The sequence below is a fragment of the Patiria miniata genome, unplaced genomic scaffold, assembly GCF_015706575.1.
Source record: "Patiria miniata isolate m_02_andy unplaced genomic scaffold, ASM1570657v1 HiC_scaffold_1, whole genome shotgun sequence".
Taxonomy (NCBI): Eukaryota; Metazoa; Echinodermata; class Asteroidea; order Valvatida; family Asterinidae; genus Patiria; species Patiria miniata.
The window spans coordinates 28,178,122-28,203,504 of NW_024037047.1; the positions used below are offsets into that span (position 1 = coordinate 28,178,122).

Below are 25,383 nucleotides of genomic sequence, written 5' to 3' on the forward strand. Positions count from 1 at the left end.
GATCCGCCCCTGTGATTTTAACAGAGATTATCAATTTGAAAGCAATTCTTGATTGTCAATGTGGGATTTTTCCAGGATTTGTTCAATTGCACCATGCCACGTTAGTAGGGAACGCTCGGCTGAATTTGTACACAATTTCCGGGCGTCACCGTTTTTTAAATTTGACTAACTGTCATGACACCGAAATTGTTCACAAAGGTTCAACAGCAAGAATTACTAAGGCAGTATTTATTTGTGAATGAATTTGAAGTTTTCCATCAAAGAGGTTTGGCAACACTGAAATTCGGAGGAAACGTCGAGTGCGCCAAGAACACCACTATCATGACCACTCCGCTTATCGTGCATACCGCCCTCTATGGCATTGCATAAAAAAAATCAATGACGTTTGGCACTTTACCCTATAAATGTATGACGTCACATGTGCATTGTGTGCGATCATCACATCGCAACATGGCGTCATACAGTGTACGATGAGATTTGTGCCTTCCTCCAAAGAAAGTAGACGAAATTAGTCTTCAGATCATCGTTAGTCGCGGAAACTTCGAAAACTACGGAGAGAGCATTCCCGCCACTTCCGAAATATGCAATCTGTGTTGGTGTACGGGCGGCATTTTGCCCGTTGCGTCATGGGGTATATTCCGTACGATGCCTCGGCGAGCGTTGACCTGCCCGGCCGGCGATCAGCCCGGCGGCAGATGCAGCTGGTCACCGCCTCGTGCGGCTTCTCCAAAGACTCGGCAGCAAACAACAACAGACCCGGCCAAGTATTCAAAAAGGACATTTTTGGCGATGATGCCTGTTTTGTTGCCAAGTACAAAAACTACGATGTTCTTGGTAAGATTTACATCCGACATTTTTCCAATCTTTTTTTTAGTTTTACCATATGATAAGGCATAAGGCAAAATAAAAAAAAAACATGTTTAGCGTCCTGCCTCTTTGACAAAAAGGAAGGAGGAGGCCCCTTTTTTTTTTTTTTTTTTCTTTTCAAAATGGCCGCCCAACACATTTTTCAAGACAACGCGGCCGGGCTATTTTTCAAGATGGTTACCAGCTTTCTTCAAAATGGCCGCCACTTGGACTCATTGACTATTTCCACAGCTTTATACACGGTATAAAAGTCTAAAAATACGATTTCTTTCGTCAAAGATCGTTAAAATTTATCAATTTTTGTCTTTAAAAAAAAAAAAAAAAAAAAAAGAAAAAAAAAGGAGGCAGCCTCTAAAAAGGAAGCGGGCGGGGACGCTAAACATGTTTTTTTTTTTACTTCGCCTAATAATGTTGAATTTGCACGTGCACTGTGTTAATGATGTTGCAGTCAGTTTGCTATTTAAATTGTTAAATCCTAATTTTGTTCTGTGTTGCTGGTTTGTCATGTGAAGTGTCAATCATGGATGTCATTGAATGTAACATTACTATCTGGCAAAAGTGTACTTTTGCACATGTAGCTTTACTTCTACATCAAAAGTAAGTAGCAACTAGCATTTCTAGTCATGCTAGTCCCATTGATAAATGTCGAAAATTCATAAATGTGACTGAAATACTGGAGTACCTCCGTATTATTTCGTCACACATCCCTAATGTAGTCTGTACACGGACAGTCCATTGCTAGGGGACCGAAAATCAATTTGAAATCGCAATTATTTTGTCACTTTATACTCGCACAAACTGCTAAAAATTATACAAAAATAATAGTAACAAGTGCATATGTATGCAGGCACACTTTTGACCAAGTTCTATTAATTGATTATGGTCAATCTGGCTTTTCATATTTAGATGTTCCGTCAGGAAGGTAAATATGTAAAGTGCAAGCTTTTTCAACAGAAAGGAGAACCCTTAAAGCTACAGTCCATCATTTGCAGCTATCCAAAAAAGTAACTGACAAAATTATTGTTGAAAAACATACTTGGTTTAAAGATAGTAAGGGGACTTAACTCCCAGTGAAATTATTCTTTCTGGCTGTCAGTTTGAAGAAATCAACAAAAGAAGGCCTTTCCGACACACCGTTGATAATTTCCGTTAGTACATGTAGTTCTTTTTTTTATTCGGAAAAGCGCACGCAAGCGTTGGCACGACGCACACGCACACACGGTTGCTATTATTCGTCGGATCGGTGCGCAACATCGCTTAGCTGCAATCGGCTCAGTGAGAACATGTCTCGGACGCTGAAATGAGGCCCAATTCAAAACATGATTCAGCAGCTTTTGATTTGAAATCGAGATCCTAGAATGTTGTTTTTCTCAAAATATACAGCTGAAGCTGAGCTAAAACTTCATCAGGTTAGTTGAAATGAACGAAATGCACAAATTACAAATGATGGACTATACCTTTAACAACTGCATGTCATCTGGAATATTAAAAACACTGGAATATTGAAAACAGTGTCACACGTAACTGGGACACCACAAGACACCATGTTGCAACTGTACGTCTGAAAATGTTTTGTCCCTCATTTTAGCCAAAAATATGGGAATTTTTGGCTTATTTTTTAACCAAAACAGGAACTAAATGTGATCAAGATAATAAAGGTTTTATCAATGCAACTTATTGGAGTTTGTTACACATAAAGTATCATTACCTTTAATACATTGCCTATTTAATTAAATAAACAAAAAAGACAACAGTTCCTATTAAACCCCTAATTTACATGAACAAAATGACCCACTTACTGGGTTAGCGCATAATTTTTCTGCCAGCACTGTTAGCGCCAAATGGTGATCGTAAGCACAAAATTCTGTGGTTACAGGCATGCAACTTTTCCTCGGATCAGCTGATTTCCTCTTTTTTCACTTCCAATGTGTGCCATTGAAACTAGAAAAACACTGTACAAAATCTTGGAAAGATTTGAATTTCCTCTTTTTTTGTGACTTCCCAGTTGCATGTCTGTGGTTAACAGAGCCATCAAATTGGGCCCAGTTAATGGTCAAATACATGTACATACATGTATACATACATGTACTGCATTTCAGAGGTTATGCAAAATCGTATTAAAATTGGAGGATTCAGGACTGTTAGAGCTAATGAAGTAAGTAACCATACATGTAAGTAAACAAGAAATTGTTATAGGATTTTGTGTCAATATGGACATTGTGATAAATTTTGACATGATTTTTGTAAATAAATCCATTTTTCTCCACCAAACCATTTACGCATCCAAAACCTAAACAAAAACATTTGCCATGTCATGCATTGCACGTGTTATGCTCTGGGCCATTGTAAAAAAAAATGTGCTGTTAGTACTCCCAGCTTGATGAACAACTGAGCTCGTGTCAGCTGTTAAGTACATAAAAATCAAATTACAAACTGTAATGTGTATTTTAATCCATTGTCAACCACCCCCCTCCCCCAAACAAAATTAATGCTCATGTTATCTGCCATAAGAATTGTGCAGATGAGCATTGCATATTGCTACAAGTAGTGTTTTGGCATGTTTGGGGTAGTAACATGTACATGTACATGGATGAATATCAGTGAAATTTCAACCTCGTTCCCCATGGGTACGATCTTGCTGTGCCATGTTGTTTCCTATCATGCCTTGCACGCTCTTAACCCCTGGATTTGTCTCATTTAAATGTGTCAAAATATGACACATCAGGGGTGCGTTTTGGCGGTCATAACCAAGAATTGGTTCGGTGGTTTCTTCTTGGTGAATTTCTTCGGCAATTTTAATTGGGTTAGAATTACACGTGATCATGTAGTACTCAAATCCCCAGAACAATTAACCAAAGAGAAACCACCGAACTAATTCTTGGTTATGACCGCCAAAACGCACCCCTAATAAGGGCTGCAGTTGATGTGTATAACGCGCTACGCCATCTTGAAAATGTTGAAAGTTGTGTTTTTGAAGAATCAATCCTTTCAAACATAGATTTTGGACGTCGTGTTTTTAGTAAGTTTTTGTATTAAATGTACGTACCCCTTTCGTCCCTTTACAACCAAAGATACAGGTTGTTTTAAGCGAAAAATGAGGCTGCCATAATCCATATGGTACAGGCATGGCACAGTTTTGAAAAACAAAATGTTCATACATTTTGTACGTGATGTGCAAAGCACGCAAGTGCATTATGGGCATTCAGTTTTCGAAATGAGCGCGCAGTACGCTATAAATAACCAGTCAGCATCGTTTACGTGTTCATCACGGCCAAGGGGTTAGTGCAAGGAACGCGCACGCGCCCATGGAGTCGAGGCTGGTGAAATTTGTACTGAATGTGGTCAATAACCAGACTGAATGTTGGCTGAAGAGAAAAGCTGATAGAGCGTTTTTGTGGGAGACAACAAATTATCCACAGACATTTTTTTTACTCACCCTGTATACATCATACTTTCAATGTCTTAAACGTACTGTGGGAATTGTCATCTCAATATGTAATGCGAGCTTGTACCGATGTGGGACACAAAATATTAGGCCTATATGCCATGTAGGCGTTTACTGCGGTCCAACAGTAGGCCTAATTGATACAACTGTACAAGAGTTTCAAACAGTTGACTATTTCTATAGGCAGAAAGGCTCAGTTGTAATTTGAGAATTAAAAATATCTATTTTGAAATGTATTATTGAGAATTAGCATGACAAACGTATAGGTACCGGTATATGTACAAGTAGGTTTTGAAATTTTTCCTATAGGATTAAATTGAATTACATTTTTTTTTTTTTTGGAAAATCAAAACATCATTTTGCCGAAGTCATTTTTTTCAATTGGAAGTGAACAAATACATGTAGTACTGGGAAAATACATGTAACTATGATGTTTCTGGTGTTACTTTTGCTTTTTACAACAATATTTACAAAGAAAATATTAAGTTCAGTGTTAAAAATTAAAAATTGCTATTTTGGAAAATTAAAATATCATTTTGCCAAAGTCATTTTTAATTGGAATTGAACAAATACCGGTAGGCCTACACATGAACATGTACATGTAGTGCTGGAAAAATAAGAACTTATTATGTTTCTGGTGTTTGGCAAATGAAAACATTAATTTAAGAGTTTACTTTTTGGAGAAAAAAAAATCATGCTAACAATTGTCAGTTCAATTATTTTTTTTATGAAATTCATACAGACAAACATGTTTGTGTCGTTAATATGTTAACTTTCGCTCCGTCAACTTTAGCCCTGTCTGAAATAAATTTGATCAAGGGTCCGTGTCATATTATTTTAGGGATTCGCAGTACATGTCACTGGGCTGTCACGAGTGGCCATTTACCTATGTCTTATTGAATTTGTATGTTACAGCGAAGCGTTATCAAATTTAGTTTTTCCAAAAAAAAACCAGCGGATGCCTAATCTGGCCTTCACTGAACCCTGGATGGTCAATCCAATCATTTCAAGATGAAAGCGATCAGTAGCCGCGGTTTTTCCTCGGTACCCTGCGAGCTATGAGTGGAATCCTCCCTTCCTTAATGTCAGGCCGTGTTTACTTGATCAAGAACTGATTGGAAAACTGATCCGTCGGTCGGACTGTCAAAACTGAATGAGCTGGGGCTGTGACGAGGCAGTATTTGTATCACAGGCTGGGCGTTAAGATTTACCGATGAATAGTGTTCGGTGTAAGGCTGGCATAATGGGAGTGTGGTGTTGGGTGACTGTTATAAAGGCCAACCATTTAGAAGATGACCTACATAAAATTTGCGTATATGTATACATGTACATGTACCTACATGTACCCTGATAAGAAGAGCACTGTATACTGTCCTGCTTATAACTAGCACAATTTTAAGTAAGATTTGAGGCTTTGCATGGTGGAGATACTAAATGAGGCCCAAAAAATAATAGTTCTGCTTCCGGTTTCCCTACCTACCCTATTCTGACAGCCCCTACCCTAATTTTTTTTATGGGAAAAATGAGAAAAAAACACCCAAAACCATCAATTTCTACCTTTTACCCTTGACTTCATGCAGACGCCTTCATATGATTGTACACAAAAAAATTGGCAAAAAAAAAAAAATTCCCTACCTACCCTTTTTTCAAATGCCATGTAATCGGAAGCAGTACTATTTTTTTTTTGGCCTAATGAAAGGTTTGCGGAAACACCATACATATGCGAATAATTTCTCAACTAAGAGAATGGTTCTGGAAAGAACCAGAGGTACACTTGTATAAACTCAGGAGTTTATACCTCTGGTTCTTTTTCAGAACCATTCTCGTAGTTGAGAAATTATTCGCACATAGTGTTTCCGCAAACCTTTCATTATTTAGCACAATTTTAGGTCCCAAGTTTTTGTTGTTCTTTGGTTTCTGTTACTGTTAATGTAAGGACCTTGTTATAATGGTGTTCGACTGTATGTATTTGTCATGCATGTTATCCTAAAATAAAAATATTCTTGACGGGGAGAGTACATGTAGTTTGGGTCTCATTGGTGGCTACCTAAAGGGCCTTTTAATACTTTGGCTTGACCACGTTGTAGCAGCATCCTTCAGCTTTTCAGTTGCTAGTAAGGATGATTAGCCCCCTCCCCCCATTACATTTAAAGTATTTTCAAATGCCAACTTTATCTCACGATACACGTGTGACTACATGTACATTATCTCACTTCAATGTCTGTTGCCATAGCGATCTCCCATTGCTCGAAAACGATCCCGGGGAAGTTGTCTCAAGATTAACAACAACACCCCTTGGCGTATTACAATTAGATTATCCGATTGATTAGTGGGTCTGCGAGATGTGCATAGATAATGTCTCATGGTTGGTTTGCAACATTACACTATAACACATACACCATGTACATTTGTACGTGTACAATGTACACTATGCATAGAGTGCGTGCGTGTCCTTCTAGAGTATACCAGTACGTGGTAGACCAAACGTTGCATTTTTCATTTTTGTTTGAGGAAGTGATGGATCGGTGACATTTAAAGGGCTCATGCAATGGGCAATTCCACAGTTACTCACGTTTTTGATGTACTTTTTTGATGTACATTTTTTTATGTACTTTTGAGTTTCCTTGGGCTGTTATTACCTTACTGAAAAGGTTTAATAACTGTTATCCCCATGGTAGATAGAGTAGACCTAGACCTACCTAAGCACCAAAGATGACATCCAGAAAAATGTGTTACATGTATGTATGATAAACAAGGTGCTTAGGTAGGTCTAGGTCTACTCTATCTACTATGGGGATAACAGTTATTAAACCTTTTCAGTAAGGTTATAACAGCCCAAGGAAACTTAAAAGTACATCAAAAATGTAACGTGAGTAACCTTGGAATTGCCCCAATGCAATTTTTATGATGCAACCCTTGGAAAATGCCCTTATTTTCAATATTCGTTTCGCCATTTTCGAGAGTATGTGTACCGGTACATGTACCCCCGGCACATATTTGGTGCATTTTTGTTTTTTTATCTTAATTCGAATTTCCATACGCGCAAAAGTGTGATGTCATTTCAAGCAGAAACCTCATTGTTTTGTCACCTATTTCAGCACCAGAAGTTGCCCTGGAAAATGTTTTGCAATCGTGAATTTTCTGTCCTTGCTTGAGGTTTCTTTCACTGTCAGTACATGTCAGTAAGCCAATGAGCAAACTTTTCTCACAGATGTTTTCAATGAGCAAATTTTTGGGTTGACAATTTGAACACAAAACTCCTAAACTGAACAGTGTCTTCCTGAAATGACAGCAACAGTGCCCTCAGTTGTCAGTAAAAGCATGGAAAATTTTAAATGTTTAAAAAAGTGCACTTCTCAATAAAATTAACCAAAAGGGATGTCAAATAGTTTTCATACATTTATAAGAGTAGTAGAGAGTTGCACAAAATGTGTTCCTACCGGTAAGAAAAATTAATCCCATGGACCATTTATCATTTTTTTTTTTGGGAAAGATTTTATGAGCTTTCTATTGTACGTACAGGAGTACTCCGTACTCTGTTAAATGGCTTTCAACAGTGAAGTGTACCTTTTTCACCCCTTGCCCACATTTACGATATGTTAAGTCTTTGAAAGTTATAGCAGGTGGCATTGCATGGAATATTTACGTTGTAACCTTTGCTATTCAGAGCTATTTTTCCTTTTGGCTGCCAAGTCTGTGTCTTAACATTTGGTCTTGAAGTGGTACACGTAATATGGATGACAACGAGATGCTGGCTGATCTCAAAATCCATATCGGAGTGCGATCACGGGGCGTTGTTCTCAGATAAGGTTGATTCTACAGTAAGTTAGCAAAGTTTAAAATGCTTGTTCCTGGTTTCTCTCTTAAATAGTCTAGACTTCAAAAAGGCAAGCAGGGAACTAGTGTACATGTAGAAGACAACACTGTTCTATATGAGTTGAAGTTTTGCATGGCGGATGAGAATAACTTATAAAGGTTGCGGGTAGCACCATGTGGAAAGAAATTTCTTCTTGGAGAAAGTGTGGTTCTGAAAAGAATCGGTTGGTTGAGTGTAGAACTCGACGTTTCGGACAGTTAAAGGGAATATACATCATTTGCTTTTGCTTTCATTTTCAGAATTGGATGGAATTGGGGGGTTGGAAATATATGGCAAATATAGTTAGACTGACTTTTTTGAGGTTTTGGTTCGAAAATGCTATAAACACCAAGAAAAACAATCATTTTCCTGTAGTCTGGTTCCCCGACTCCATACAAGAAGAAACAGAGCAGTTTACATACATTGGGGAATTGTAAGGTCAGGGAACCAGTCTAGCTGGCTTGTACCCATTCATAGGTTTGTAATCGATTGCAAACAAGTGCGATGGTCAATTGGGGCCAGTATTTGAAAAAAAGCCAGTTTTTTCCAACGCTGATCGGCCGATCAGCGTTGGAAATTGATACAAAAATACCACTTTTCTTGAAAATGACAGTATACCAGGTGCCATGATTTTACAGGATGCTTTACACTGTCATTCACTAACAGTCCAGCAAGGTATTTCAAAATGATTTGGTAGTTTTATTTTTTGATGTTTGCAAATGTTGTATTTTCCCTTTAAAAAGGCAAGCAGGGAACCAGTGTAGAAGACAACACTGTTCTAAATATATATGACTTGAAGCTTTACATGGCGGATGAGAATAAATTATAAAGTTTGCGGGTAACACCATGTGGAAAGAAATCTCTTCTTGGAAGAAGTGTGGTTCTGAAAAGAACCGGTTGGTTGAGTGTAGAACTCGACGTTTCGGACAGAGTGCTCTGTCAACCTCCCGAGGACGGACAGATACAGTGTCCCAAATTCTAAATGTCGTGCCGCTTCCGTGCCAAATTCTATTTAATTTGAAAGTCGGGGTGAATATTTCAGGAATGCCCATGATGGGGAGTGAATGTGGCACAAATACGTGATGATGTGGGAAAAAGCAATCTACACTTGAGATGCAATTTAGTTCAGCTAATTAAGCTCGCCATAGACGAGCGATTGCCAAGCTCAATTCAATGGAGTTCGGCATGGCAGTGGGACGGCATTCAGAACAGGCCTTAATGGCAATTTCATGGTGGTTCTGCTATTAAAATTCTGCATCACACGTAATCCAATAGCTACATTGTACATGTATGTGCACAGTCGCGCAAGCTAAAGGTCCTTACGCTAACTGTAAGGGCTGGAGTTTCTGTAACAGCGGGAATACTTCGCTTACAGAAGCAGTCATGAAACTGGGCCAAGATTACTTGACCGTACTTACTTTCACGTGCACTGTAATCTTATCACCCGGTCATCATGTTAAGAATCATTGGGTACTGCAGTATTGGGGTGGCATTCTGCACTGTGTCGGTGATGTTTTTCACATTTTTACTTCTGGGAGTTCCACCGTCTCGGATACATTCTGCAGTGTGCATTTATACATGTTATTGTACTTGCTCATTCAACTTTTTGACAGTAGAAATACATGTAGGCTCGAAAAACCAAAATGTCGGACGTACCGGTACACAGACATGTACATGTTTTAGTTTTGAATCTGTAGCCTACCCATTAATTAATTTTTCAGTTGCAAGTAATGGCGGATCTGTTGAACATAATGAAAGAAATAAACAGTATTTCAATAAAATACTGTTATAATAAGCTTCAGAATAATACGTGTACATGTATAATACATGTACATGATTCATTTGGGGCATTTTGACCAATTGAAGTCTTGGCATTCGGGTTTATAATGAGAAATTGGCCATCTTCATTTTTACTTCGGGTGTCCATGAGAATAGATTTCTCATGCAGCTCTGCCATGTGTAGATAGGAATTTTAAAGTGCTTACCATTTCTGGATAATTGGTGACCATGTTTATATGAGTTTTCCACAAGTGTGAAAAATCTGGCTTCTCAATGTACACATGTATGCACATACATGTAGACACATGCACATACAGTAATACAGGCTAACGAGGCGTTGACTAAACCATATAGTAATACAGTATTGTTGATAAAAGCTCGCCTTTTTCTAAATCTCAGATTTAAATCTCAGATATCTAAATCTCAGATTTAAAATTTTGTGGGGGAGTACACAATGTACACATGTATGGCCTAGTGGTTTCGAATCCAGCTGCTGGTCATATGTTGTGTCCTTGGGCAAGCCACTTTATCCCAACTTGCCTCTCTCCACCCAGGAGTATATGCCTATACCAGTAACCTAGCGGTACCATGGACTAGCGTCCCATCCAGGGGGAATGGATATATTCTGTCGTGTCATGCTAGTGCTACTGAAACCAGAAATAAGCGCTGGCCCGATGGGTCACATTTGCTGATTTGGCTCGTGACAGACTTTACTTTTTCTATGCAAGGGAATATACATCATTTGCTTTTGCTGTAATTTTCAGAAATGGATGGAATTGGGGGTTGGAAATATATAGCAAATATAGTTACACTGACTTTTTTGAGGTTTTGGGTTCGAAAATGCTATAAAAACCAAGAAAAACAATCATTTTCCTGTAGTCTGGTTCCCTGACTCCATATAACAAGAAACAGAGCAGTTTACATACATTGGGGAATTGTAAGGTCAGGGAACCAGTCTAGCTGGCTTGTACCCGTTCATAGGTGTGTAATCGATTGCAAACAAGTGCGATGGTCAATTGGGGCCAGTATTTGAAAAAAGCCAGTTTTTTCCAACGCTGGTCGGCCGACCAGCGTTGGAAATTGATACAAAAATACCACTTTTCTTGAAAATGACACTTTTTGACAGTATACCAGTTTACCAGGAGCCATGATTTTACAGGATGATTTACACTGTCAGTCACTAACAGTCCAGCAAGGTATTTCAAAATGATTTGGTAGTTTTTGTTGGCATTTTGCACCTTGTCCTTACTGTATTCCTTTATACATGTAAATTGCATTACATGTAATTTCCTGTTTTGAAGAAGGTGTACGTGCAGAGTGGGTTTAATGGAACAGAAAGAAATCAGTGATGTTCCGGTATACATGTACGTGTATGTACAATGTACATGTGCACACACAAAAGGTGTTCAGCCTTGGTTTGAAAGAAAGATTGGGCCAAAAAAAAAAAGAGTTCTGCTTACAGTTTCCCTACCTACCCTATTCTGACAGCCCCTACCCTAATTTTTTTATTGGAAAAATGAGAAAAAAGCACCCCAAACCATCACTTTCTACCTTTTACCCTTGACTACACGCAGACGCCTCCATACGATCGTACACAAAAAAATTGGCCAAAAAAAATAAATTTCCTACCGGTTCCTACCCTATTTTCTAATGCCATGTAATCGGGAGCAGAAGTACTTTTTTTGTGGCCTTGTTGGGGACAAATTGCCTTGATTGGTGTCAGCCGTACAATGTAGAACGTACTGGTAAATTTCTTTTTTTTCCTTTTAATTTTGGAACAGTGTTCAATTACACAGGACTGCAATGCCAGTGTCGGAGTACATGTACGGTACTCTAGTCATTGTTTGATCACATTTTGAGAGATTTAATTTACCAGGAAAATTTATGCAGGAACTGCAAATCCCAAGGTCTCCAGTATTGAATTCATCTAATATGCCTCATTTTGCATAATGTATTGAAAAAGGATTTTCCAGTTCAGTTACATATATTAGTTATGTAAATTTATTGTAACTTAATTGTATTCCACCTTGTGGCACAGGGATTTTCCAACCTGAAAAGCTTTAAATCGTAATTATCACACGATAAATATTCAAGCAGGTTCATTAGAGGAACTGTTAAATTAAATATAAATGTAGGCAGTTCAAAAAGGAGATCTTTTGGAGAAGTTTCCGTTAAAGATATAGTCCATCATTTGTAATTTGTGCATTTGTTCGTTTGAAGCAACAAAAGTGCTCAAAATCTAAAGAAGGGTACTGAACAACTAACCTGATGAAGTTTTCAGCTCAGCTTCAGCTGTATATTCCGAGAAAAACAGCATTCTAGGATCTCAATTTCAAATCAAAAGTTGCTGAATCATGTTTTGAATTGGGCCTGAATTCAGCGTCCAAGACACGTTCTCACTGAGCCGATAACAGCTACGCGATGTCGCGCACTGATCCGACGAATTATAGCAACCGCGCGCGTGTGTGTGTCGTGTCAACGCTGGTGCATGCGCTTGCGCGCGCTTCGCCGAATAAAAAACCGAACTACTAACGGAAATTTCCAACGGTGCGTCTTAAGACGCACCGTTGGAAATTCCGTTGGAGGCCTTCTTTCGTTGATTACTTCAAAATGACAGCTTGGCAGAAAGAATAAATTCACAGGGAGTTTACATGTAGTCCCCTTACTATCTTCCAACCAAGTATGTTTTTCAACAATAATTACGCCAGTTACTTTTTGGATAGCTGCAAATGATGGACTATAGCTTTAAGTTATAAAGGCGCTACCCCAGATGGCCTCTCAGTTATAAAGTGCTAGGTCACTTTACCATTGTATTGTACAGTGCACAGAAATCCGGCCCGCTGCATTCTACAAATACTATCGCTCAATAGTACGTCAATAGACAGGCCTGTGCAATAGATTATTGCTCATCCAATCCTCCAGTGTATTGTTAACCATGTCCTTGAACCTACACTGACTTGGCAGCGTATTAACGTAATGCACTCATTTTCCATTCCACTGGTTCCGACAGTTTGCCTTGCATGTCACAGTGTGTACATGTACATGTACGTGATGTCCGCACACAAGTCAAGGGTTCACTGTGTGGTGCACTGCATGCATACCGGTGTCCTGCAAGTATTCTGTGATATTGATTTCCAATGAGGGAATCTTCTTAGACCCGTGGACTGATATCATGTAGTACAGAGTATGATCCTAGATACAGGCATGCAACTTCTCTTTGGATCTGCTGATCTCCTCGTTTTTTACTTCTCGTCAATGCCAAATTACAAATTGAAAAACACTGTATGGTACAAAGCCTCGTGTGGTTCGGAGTTTCCTCTCCCCCCCCCCCCCCTCTAAATTCCCATTTGCAGGCCTGTAGAAAGAGGACAGGGTGTTTTACAGAGAAATTAGTTAAAGGGAATATACAACATTTGCAAACATCGAAAAATAAAACTACCAAGTTCTTGCGAAATACCTTAACAGGATGTTGGTAAATGACAGTCTAAAGCATCCTGTAAAATTATGGCACCTGGTATACTGTCATTTTCAAGAAAAGTGGTATTTTTGTATCAATTTCCAACGCTGATCGGCCGATCAGCGTTGGAAACAACTGGCTTTTTTTCAAATACTAGCCCCAATTGACCATTGCACTTGTTTGCAATCGATTACAAACCTATAAACGGGTACGAGCCAGCTAGACTGGTTCCCTGACCTTACAATTCCCCCAAAGTATGTAAACTGCTCTGTTTCTTCTTATATGGAGTCAGGGAACCAGACTATAGGAAAATGATCGTTTTTCTTGGTTTTTATAGCATTTTCGAACCCAAAACCTCCAAAAAGTTAGTGTAACTATATTTGCTTTATATTTCCAACCCCCCAATTCCATCCATTTCTGAAAATTACAGCAAAAGCAAATGATGTATATTCCCTTTAATTCACAGGTACTTTTGTGACCCGGACTAAAAAAAAATAGCAAAGTCTGAAACATTAAGAAAAACAGAGCCATTAAGAAAACAGAAACATTAAGAAAAAACAGAGCCACTAAGAAAACAGAAACATTAAGAAAAACAAGGCAAACTAAGTAAACAAGCAAACAAATAAACAAATAAATGAAAAAGTAGAAAATAAAAAAATGAATAAAATTGGAAATCAGATTGATTGTGTTCAGCACCTTGCATGTACTGTACCTCACTGCTTCACTCATTCAGAGTTTTTACAACAGAGCTGTGTCGTCATGATTTGGAAAAGACATGTGCACTAATTATTCTGTAGAAAACATATATAATTCATAGGCTACTGAATAGGCTATAGTCATCTCGTCTCAAAATAAGGTTATTGTTACTTTGTTTTAAAGATTTTTTTCTGTGCGACTTTTGCCCAAGAGCTCAGGCTTGATGACATTTGTGTGATTATTTTGATGAGATTAATAACAAATAATCTGAGGTGAATGACACAAATTGATCCCTGACTGCTCCGAAGTGAAACAGAATTTTTTGTTTATTTTGCAGAGATTGATCTATTTCCTTTGAATACCTAAATATCAGTGAACTTGTAAGAGAAACACTTACATTGTGTGCGGTAACACTACAGTTGTGTATGTGTTTCTCTAGTAGAAGTGCCGAGTTCACTTCAGTCATGTCAGTGTGGTTTAGAGAAGAACCTGTCAATTCAACACTAAGTGCGCTCTGTTTGAAAAGTTGGGTCAACTAGTTTTTTTCGCAGAGCCACACACCGTTCCCATACAAGAGACTCAAAGTACAGGCTCTAATGCACACCGACATGTTTACGTTACACACCTAGTGTGGACATTCCTTTGTATTCGTGAAGTTCAGAAAACTGGAGAAAAAAAATCATTTTACTCCCACTAAAAATGTTAAAACGCTCTTTCAACCCAATTTTTTTTATCATGATTTCCTTGAGTGTTCCTCTTCATTTTGCAACGGATAAATCTGCCTCAAAAAATGCCTCCAAAACTGTTTTCCTGAGAGGGGGAAACCTAGTGTGGACGTGTGCAAGTCCACAAAGCGTTCACGCTTCCTGCATCCTGTGGTCATCCTTTGTTCACATGTCCACAAAGTGTATGTACATGTAAGGTTAGAGCAGATCCTTAACCCTAACAGCCTAGGGTAGAAACCATCCTCACTCCTGCACAATTCTCCAATTGCCACCATGTTTTTACATGGTGGCAATTGGAGGCTTTTGGATACAGCCTCAATCCTCCAAAGTCGACTGTTATTTCTTGAATTTAGTCAGTTGAGAGGTGACCGCTGCCTCAATCCTTCAGAATCCTCTGACACAACTTTTACACACGTTAGACCAGTGCAGATGATATCTAGAATTCATGTAGGCGTAATTTTTATACGGCTATTCATAAAGAATGCAAGGCACCTTGACACGGTGCATCCTCCAAAATCAACTGGCAATGAAACGACATAAATTGTACCCTGTATTCCAAAATCCCCCAAACCGCCAGGTTGATTTTGGAGGATTGAGGAGGGTTAGTGTTAAAGATATAGTCCATCATTTGTAATTTGTGCATTTTGTTCGTTTGAAGCAACAAAAGTGTTCAAAATCTAATGAAGGATACTGAACAACTAACCTGATAAAGTTTCAGCTCAGCTTCAGCTGTACATGTACATGTATATTCCGAGAAAAACAACATTCTAGGATCTCAATTTCAAATCAAAAGTTGCTGGATCATGTTTTGAATTGTTTTGAATTGCAGCTATACGCGATGTCTCGCACTGTTCCGACGAATTATAGCAACCGCGCGCGCCTGTGCGTCGTGCCAATGCTTGCGGGCGCTGCGCCGAATAACAAAACGAACTACTAATTTAAATTTTCCTATGGTGCGTCTTAGACGCACCGTTGGAAAGGCCTTCTCTTGTTGATTACTTCAAAATGATACCTTGCCAGAAAGATTAATTTCACAGGGAGTTCTGTCCACTTACTATCTTTCAACCAAGTATGTTTTTCAACAATAATTACGCCAGTTACTTTTTGGATAGCTGCAAATGATGGACTATAGCTTTAATACCCATGGATTTTCCACTATGGAAACGTTCAAGTATTATCTAAATTCGTTTGAGTTCCCCAGGCCTTAACAATGCTACATTTCATATTTGTTCTTTCTTTTCCCCTTTCTTCCTTTGCAGGTGTAGCAGATGGCGTTGGTGGTTGGAGAGATTACGGCATCGATCCTTCCCAGTTCCCCAGTCAGCTCATGAAGACCTGCGAACGGCTGGTCAAATTAGGTCACTTCAATGCCCAGTCGCCGGTAGCCATCATAGCCACTAGTTATAAGGAACTACTGGAAAACAAAACGCCGTGCATAGGTAAACCAGTGAAGGCTTTTAATTATCACCAAACCCAATTCATGTCACAAGCTATTCAAAGTTCCTTTCGCGGCTGATTTTATAACACTGTTCTCAGTGTTAACCGGGGCTTGCAAGCTTAAAAAAAAAGAGAAAAAAGCGTACTCGAGTGGGACTTGAACCCACGACCTCCTGCTTACGAGTGCAGACGTCTTAACCCAGGGTTCGAAATTAGCGGTAGCCCGCTAGCCAAATGCTAGTCAAAACAGCGGCGGGTTAGTCAACCTGTTCCTTAAGTAGCCCGGCTGGCGAGTCAAAAATTATTGGGCTACGGCAAAGATGAAAGGACAGGAAGAAATAAATCATTAAATTCAGAAAGCAAACCTCCTCAATTTGTGTCTAACTTTATCAACTGTTTTAAAGGGTTAAATTAAGTCTGTTTATTTAAAACACTGACAAAATTGCCTCAGAATTGAGCCGGAAAATACGGCATTTTGTATTTGAGCTATAAAAGAAATGCGGGCTAGTGAAAATGCCCCCGGGCTAGTTCAGAGTCTGTTTCAGTAGCCCGGCTGGCTAGTGAACAAAAAAGTTAAGGTCGAACCCTGCTTAACCACTTTTAAGCTTGCCAGGGCTGAGTGGCGGGTTTGAGTCCAGTGTAGCTACGGGTACGGCAACCAAACATATTTTATAAGATGGAATTTGCCCTTCTGTCACTTGAGACTCGACTCAGGAATTACTTGTGACTAGACTTACGATGGACTTGTGATGGATTCGACCACAACACAGACTCGAACCAATGACGACTTGACTGCTAGTGCACGTGTCTTACCATTGACTACCAAGTTTGCCGTGGACCGTTGTCCTGTTTTAATTTACCAAATCCATTTCTTGTTAAAAAAAATTTGGAAAAGGTAGTTTTTGGCCAAAAAAAAAAAGGCTCCGGTTTCTGGTATGCGCGCGCGTCGCCGTAGCCATGCGCGTCAGCAAAATGAAAAAGGTTTTTTTTCAATGAAAGATGATGTCTCAAAACCGCTGGTTTGACTGGAATCCTGCTGCTGCACAATTTTAACGTGTTTTTAGATGGGGTTATGATCGAGAATAAGCTTTATGTGGCCTCTCTGGACTCCCATATATTTGCACTAAGTTTCGTCGGGCACCATTTGCAGTCATCAGCCGACATTTGAAGCAAAAAAATCAGGTAAAAAAAAAAAAAAGCCGCGTCGTCGCACCACTTTTTGGGCAAGCTCCATACCGGAAACCGGAGACTTTTTTTTTTTGGCCTTTAATGTTTTGCCCCTCACAATATGTATTTTATGACGCTAAAAAAATCCTTCCCTTCAGAAGTAAGTGAAGTAAGTATTTTGTACTGCTCTTAAATGTAGTAACTTGAGAAACTATCGAAAGCTTGAATCGGTGTCACAGACATTGTAAAACGGCAGTTTCTGTTGACATTGTAAAACAGCAGTTTCTGTTTGTTACTAGGAAAAAGGTTCAGCTCTTGCAGTAGCATATATGTTTACAAGTACACTGTTTGTATGCATGATGCTGTGTCCATAGTAAGCAATTTGTTGAAATTATATTTATCTTCCCTTTGCCGTAGCTTCAGTTGATCTCATAAAAATGTTTTGCTCAGTAGTTATCTACATGTACACATGATACTTACATTTATTATGCTCCATTGCTAAATCATGATGAGAGCACGAAGAATTTAATCTTTACAGACAAGCGCCAAAGAAGCACGATAATAAAATAACAGCCGTAAACTGTTCAGTATTCCTTCCTTTCAAATGCCCTTCCAAATCCATAGATTTACGCACACAGACATGATGGAAGCAGGCAATGTCTTGCTGATTTTAAGTTGTCATATCAATTTGTCAGCTGTCACATTCTGTAAGTGTCAAGTCTGGACACACTGCAAATAATCCTCGGGCAGTGATACGTTTTAATTTAAATAACCTTTTAAAAGGAGTTTACATAACGCATAAGGCTTTAAAAGGTAACTGTCTTCCATTTTGTGCTGCAATATCAATCCTATTGGATTGCTATTTTCCTGTATTTTTTTTTAGTAATGTTTGCACAAAAGATGTCCTGTTACTGTAGCAGGTCAGCATTGTAACAGAACATGTCCATTTTTTTGTGCAGCTGTTCTCATAGTTAATATTCGATCATTTGCATTTTATTCTGATAATTAACCTTTCAGAATCCTCCCCGATCCTCTATTTGTTTCAGAAACAACCTAATGCATTAGAGATACCACCTCACTGCATACATTCAAGGCACTCCTAAAAGCTCGCATATCGTCCATAATTAATTATTCTTCATTTGGTGCCCCATTAGTGCCTTAGACCTAATTATTGTTAAAAACCTTACTTGGTTAAAAGATGGTAACTTTAACGGTACATCTGTCCAGAAATCAATTTGAAATGTGTTCTAGGGCCTTTAAAGCATCTTTCTAGCAACTTTCAAGCAATTTAATTTTTTGGGCAAAATTGGAAAAAAATGCAAGGGATTAGCCTTAATACACTTTTAGTCAAAATTGGCCAAAATGGACTTTTCTCAAAACAAGGCAGAAATTCATCTGGATGCAAGAGGATCATCATGGCACTAAACTCCCTGTGAAATTATACCTTCTGGCCTGCTATCATTTTGAAGAAAACAATTTAAAAAAAAGGTAATTTTGAAAGATGAGTCAAGTTTCAAACATGAGTCAAGTATATATTCTTGGAACATACAGCATTAACAGAGCTAAAATTTCATCAACTTAGTTGTTAAAAGCACCCGTCTTTAGATTTTGAGCACTTTTGTTGCTTCAAACGAAACAAATGCCCAAATGACAAATGATCTACTCTACCGTTAAAGGGAATATACATCATTTGCTTTTGCTGTAATTTTCAGAAATGGATGGAATTGGGGGGTTGGAAATACATGTATATAGCAAATATACATGTAGTCACACTGACTTTTTTGAGGTTTTGGGTTTGAAAATGCTATAAAAACCAAGAAAAACAATCACTTTCCTGTAGTCTGGTTCCCTGACTCCATATAAGAAGAAACAGAGCAGTTTACATAGATGTACATTGGGGAATTGTAAGGTCAGGGAACCAGTCTATCTGGCTTGTACCCGTTCATAGGTGTGTAATCGATTGCAAACAAGTGCGATGGCCAATTGGGGCCAGTATTTGGTATTCCAACGCTTGTCGGCCGACCAGCATTGGAAATTGATACAAAAATACCACTTTTCTTGAAAATGACAGTATACCAGGTGCCATGATTTTACAGGATGCTTTACACTGTCATTCACTAACAGTCCAGCAAGGTATTTCTAGTCCAGCATTGGTAGTTTTATTTTTTGATGCTTGCAAATGTTGTATCTTCCCTTTAAGTCCTCTGAATTGATTTTGCTGCAAGCCATGCAGTGCGTACGGTATTCGAGACTCTATGAATCTACAACAGTGACGAGTGGTTTTTGTAATTGCTTTCTGCTCTAAGCCTGATTGCATTAGGTGCCCCGTGCCCGCCCTGAAGTGTGTGGTACACTCACAAGCACATTGCACGTCGATAATGACTCGTGTGCGTGGCCACCCACTCTTGATGAATTTGACTCATTAACGCAAATAGAAGTGGCATGAGTAGTTGAAATTGTCTTGTGTTTCGACAGCTATGTTTGTGAACCTGATGTGTGTAGTACTGTAATGATGTACATGTACGTAATTACATCAACGTGCTTGTTCACCTCCATTTGATGAAGGCCTCTTGATTAAAGAAAATAAAACAGACATGAGTGGTAAAATTGTCTGTGTTTCCACACCAATGTTCAGGATTATAGAGACTTGCAGTGCTATGCTAAACACATGTTATTATTTATTATTTATTATTTTATCTTTGGTAATGAAACCAAGGATTCCTCAAAAGCGCCCTAGGCACTGCAGCTCGCAAGCCTGAAGAAACCTGTGGCCAGAGAAGACAATGAGAAGATGTACAGTTTTAGAGGTGGGAGGGAAAACCCAAGAAGAATATTCCGGGAAAACGCACAGAATCAGTCCGGGACTGAAAACCAAAGGCAGGAATCGAAACCTGAGACATAGAAGTTGAAGGCGAAATGCCAAACTATTGCCACCGGTTGTTTGGCGTTGTACCAGCAGTGCAGTGCAGTGCAGCTGCAAAGCAAAGCCTTCTTTTCAAGTTGATAATATCCCCACACAGTTCATTTTCCTGCAAGTTTTAAAGGTAATATACAACATTTGCAAACATCGAAAAATAAAACTACCAACTTTTGCAAAATACATGTACCAATACTCGGATGTTGGTTAATGACAGTCTAAAGCATCCTGTAAAATTATTGCACCTGGTGTGAAGTCATTTTCAAGAAAATGGTATTTTTGTATAAATTTCCAACGGTGGTCGGCGGACCACCGTTGGAAAAACCTAACTACTTTTCAACTACAGCTCCAAATTCACCATATTTTTTGTTCAGTCCAAATTTTGTTTGCTATTGGTTGCATGTTCATGAGCGGGTGCAGGCCAGCTTAGCTAGACTGGTTCCCTTACCTTACAATTTTCCGGCATCTATAAATTGATCCATTTTATCTTTAGTGGAGTCAGGGAACCAGACTACTCCACCATTTGTGTTTTTTGGGGGTTTTCCCAGCATTTTCGAACACAAAACTTCAAACATGTCAGTGTAACAATATTTGATCTATTATACTAACCCCTCAAATAGTTCATTTCTGAAAATTACAGCAAAAGTCCAATGATGTACATGTACATTGTACATTCCCTTTTTAAACCAAAAAATTTGACCCACCTCTTTTCCCACCACTGGCCCACCCATATTTTATTTCTGTATACACGTATAGTGACATGGAGAAGATCATTTATAGCATACCGGTAGCTGCATTGAATAAAAGATCTCAAATTTGAGTGAGAAATCTACCTGAGATCTGCTTTTGTCACCCTGTATGAAAGGAATGACTATTTTGTATGAAAGAAAGGCCTGGCATTCTAACTTTGTGACCTTCCGTACCGTACTTACACCATTGTATTTGCACTGTGTGTTATGTATACAGTGTACAATTACATGGGATGTATTTTAGTTTAGTGTGTGGACATTATGTGTATATCTAAAATATGTATGATGTACCATGAGCATGATTGCACAAGTATGCAATGCTTGGGCTGTCATGTGTGAGATGTCATATGCAGGAGATGTATGTAGATATAGCACAACATTTTTTCCACATCCTACATGTATGACAAGTCTGGAAAATAAACGGAAACAAGGCTGCAGTGCCGTGTGATGAAAGAGTAGGGTAAATTTATCTCCAGTGTTAACAAATATATGATAGAGAAGAGTACGTCATTGGGAAAGTTCTTGGGTTTTTTTTAGCTTGAAAATATTGTGAGTTTGTGATGAAACATTTAGCCTGACATGTAGACCATCTGAAACTGTTACCCTCTGAGATCCTTCAAAAATCCACTAGGAGGTTTTTGAGGATTTTGTTGGATTGATGAATGTTTAGTGAGACTTAAACCCTTAATCATGTTAAAAAAATATGTACAAGAAAGAAAAAGCTTTATGGCTTCACTTTTAAAGGGGAAATACATGTACAACATTTGCAAACATCAACAAATAAAACTACCAAATCATTTTGAAATACCTTGCTGGACTGTTAGTGAATGACAGTGTAAAGCATCCTGTAAAATCATGGCACCCGGTATACTGTCATTTTCAAGAAAAGTGGTATTTTTGTATCAATTTCCAACGCTGATCGGCCGATCAGCGTTGGAAAAAACTGGCTTTTTTTCAAATACTGGCCCCAGTTGACCATCGCACTTGTATGCAATCGATTACACACATATGAACGGGTACAAGCCAGCTAGACTGGTTCCCTGACCTTACAATTCCCCAATATATGTAAACTGCTCTGTTTCTTTTTAAATGGAGTCAGGGAACCAGACTACAGGAAAATGATTGTTTTTCTTGGTTTTTATAGCATTTTCGAACCCAAAACCTCAAAAAAGTCAGTGTAACTATATTTGCTATATATTTCCAACCCCCAATTCCATCCATTTCTGAAAATTACAGCAAAAGCAAATGATGTATATTCCCTTTAAACTATGTGTGTACAAGAAAAAAAAAGCTTAGACTTCTTTTTTAAAGAAAACCCTATTTAGACATTCTCTGTTAGACATTCTGTGTTGATTCCAGTTAAACAGCAAAAACAGATATTAAGTCTGAATTTCAGCCCAGGAAATTACTGTAATTCTGGTTAAAATAGGAGCATTGAGTAAGTAGACTTTCAAACTCTAAAATTTTAGAACATGTACAAGAGAACAAAGAAATGACTCCACGGTGGGATACATATTCCAGTGTGAGTAATTGCCAAGTTTGTTTTTGTTTTCTTTTTCTTTTTAACCCTAACCGTCCCAACTCCATCAAAATCTATCCCCCCCCCCTCCACTTTGGTGGATTTTGAGGGACTTGGTCCATCCAGAAGGCCTGGCAAGACTAAATATTGATGGACTATGATGGACTTGGGCCTAATGGCCTGAAGCAGTGCTAGGGGTATTCGATTGATTTTGCCTAGCTTCCTGTACTGCTAAAAGCCATGTGTAACAAGTCCATGAATGTCAACCAGTGCGTCCGTGGTGGATTCCATTATGTCATGTACAGTTTTGTATTGGAAGCACAGTGATTGATGGATTTTGATGGACTTGGTCCAGTTCGTCGTAAAAGACGCTAGGGAGTTAGGGTTAATTTCCCTCTGACCTAAACTTCTTTCAAAAGAATATTGTAATGGAACCAATTTTGTGTCACAATTGCAGATTTATTGGATTGGAAACGCTCTTTGAATTTTTTTTTCTTTCACAGTTTATTGTCCACCGGAAAAGCTTAGGTTTGTGAATTAATAAAAGGCCGAGTTGGTTACTATGGAGAAGGTGTACACAAGCCCTGTGCATTTGTGCACGGACATCCGTTTGTGGGTTAATGGAAAGTGATGGCTGCCTATATATGCAAGGCAGTAAATAGGCGGTGATACATTATAAACTCATTGCCTTTATTCAGTTGCTCTGTGCCTCTTTTCTTAATTACGTGTGTACGTGCAATTTTGACTGTCCAATGTGTAATTGGCAGAATCATTAGTTGCCTGTCAGTGCCTGGGCACTTTTCATAAACTCATTTCTGGGTGACATGTTGGTTTAAAGATATAGTCCATCATTTGTAATTAGTGCATTTTGTTCGTTTGAAGCAACAACAGTGTTCAAAATGTAATGAAGGATACTGAACAACTAACCTGATGAAGTTTCAGCTCAGCTTCAGCTGTATATTCCGAGAAAAACAGCATTCTAGAATCTCAATTTCAAATCAAAAGTTGCTGAATCATGTTTTGAATTGTTTTGAATTGCAGCTATACGCGATGTCGCGCACTGATCCGACGAATTATAGCAACCGCGTGCGCCTGTGCGTCGTCCAATGCTTGTGCGCGCTGCGCCGAATAACAAAACAAACTACTAATTTAAATTTTCCTACGGTGCATCTTAAGATGCACCGTTGGAAAGGCCTTCTTTCGTTGATTACTTTTAAATGAAAGCTTGGCAGAAAGATTAATTTCACAGGGAGTTAATCCACTTACTATCTTTCAACCAAGTATGTTTTTCAACAATAATACGCCAGTTACTTTTTCGGATGGCTGCAAATGATGGACTTTAGCTTTAGAATTTGTTCAAAGTATCTAACACATTTAATGTAACTGAAGATTGGCCTACTTGAATGCAAAATGGAAACTAAAGTTCAGACATTTTCCAGCCACTGATGTTGGATGTACTCGTTCAAAAATTATGCATTTCAAAATGCATTTCATAAATCAACATTGATTGTGCAAGGTGTGTTTGAGCTTTTTTGTCATTTATGTATTTTTTCCACCATCTGGATACATGTAGGTATGGTTAGATACGGTTACTTTGGCATGAAGTTTAACCAGTTAACCCGGGAGGACGTGTATACACGATCTGGCAATGTCAATGTACCGGTATATTCGCAGGGGGCGGTGGACGTGTATGTACATATGTACACGCCAGTGGTTCCCATTGGTTTTGTACACAGCGTGTTTTGGACTTGAACTAGGCCGGTGTACACGTCATTGTCAATGTGACAATGTCAATGTATCGGTATATTCGCAGGGGGCGGTGGACGTGTATTTACACGTCAGTGGTTCCCATTGGTTTTGTACACAGAGTGTTTTGAACTTGGACTAGGCCGGTGTACACGTCAATGTCAATGTGACAATGTCAATGTACCGGTATATTCGCAGGGGGCGGTGGACGTGTATATACACGCGAGTGGGTCCCATTGGTTTTGTACACAGAGTGTTTTGAACTTGAACTAGGCCGGTGTATCGTAGTCATCGTAGCAAATATCGCTCCATGGCGTGGCCTCAAGAGTGTCGCAAAATATTTAGTTACGGTGAGAAGTATCTACAAATACTGTACAGATGACTCTCAAGAGTCAGTAAATATTTGTTGTGTTTGACTTGATTTTAAAATTTGGCCGAAATATCTTGTCTTTTTTCAAAAATGGTGTTTTTCGGCCAAAAATAATCCTGGCTTCAGGTGGTTAGCTGATTCAGATCTGTCACCAAAAAGCCACTACTTTACATGGATTCACTGTCCCAATTTTTCTGAAGTGTGAAGTTTGTGCCATTATATTTTTTTTACAAGAATTTAATCAGGATGGATGTACATGTAGATAGCTTCCAGCAAAATGCACAAGACAGTTCAAATTCAGTCCAGCTCTTGAAAATCCATGTGGCTTTACAATTGAAAGCCTCTGCCCTGCCAGTTCTGTCCCAAACCCTGCAAGGATCCATACATGTAGCAACTACTCAAATCATTCCATCAGGTTGGTGGCTCCCAGCGATATATTCTCATTTCAATTGAAAGTGCTTATCTAGGCTTTGCCTCTGCTAGGATCGACAGCTATAAATTACTTGTTAGAATCCCCAAGGATGTGACATCTAATATGCATTGGGCAAAATTAAAAAAAACATGTTCAGCGTCCCCACCCGCTTCCTTTTTGGAGACCGCTCCTTTTTTTCCCTTTTTTTTTACCGAAAAAATTATAAATTTTCGCAGCGACA

At 38.8% G+C, this 25,383-nt stretch overlaps 1 protein-coding gene across 1 annotated transcript in view; it reads left to right on the forward strand.

Moving 5' to 3' along the window:
* Window positions 1-415: 415 nt before the first annotated feature.
* LOC119727628 (protein phosphatase PTC7 homolog) overlaps window positions 416-25,383 on the forward strand; it is a 32,320-nt gene continuing 7,352 nt past the window's right edge. The window contains exons 1-2 of the mRNA XM_038199594.1: window positions 416-834; window positions 16,085-16,264. Of these exons, the coding sequence (XP_038055522.1) occupies window positions 582-834; window positions 16,085-16,264 (433 nt within the window). The 5' untranslated portion in view covers window positions 416-581. The remainder of the gene's footprint in view (window positions 835-16,084; window positions 16,265-25,383) is intronic.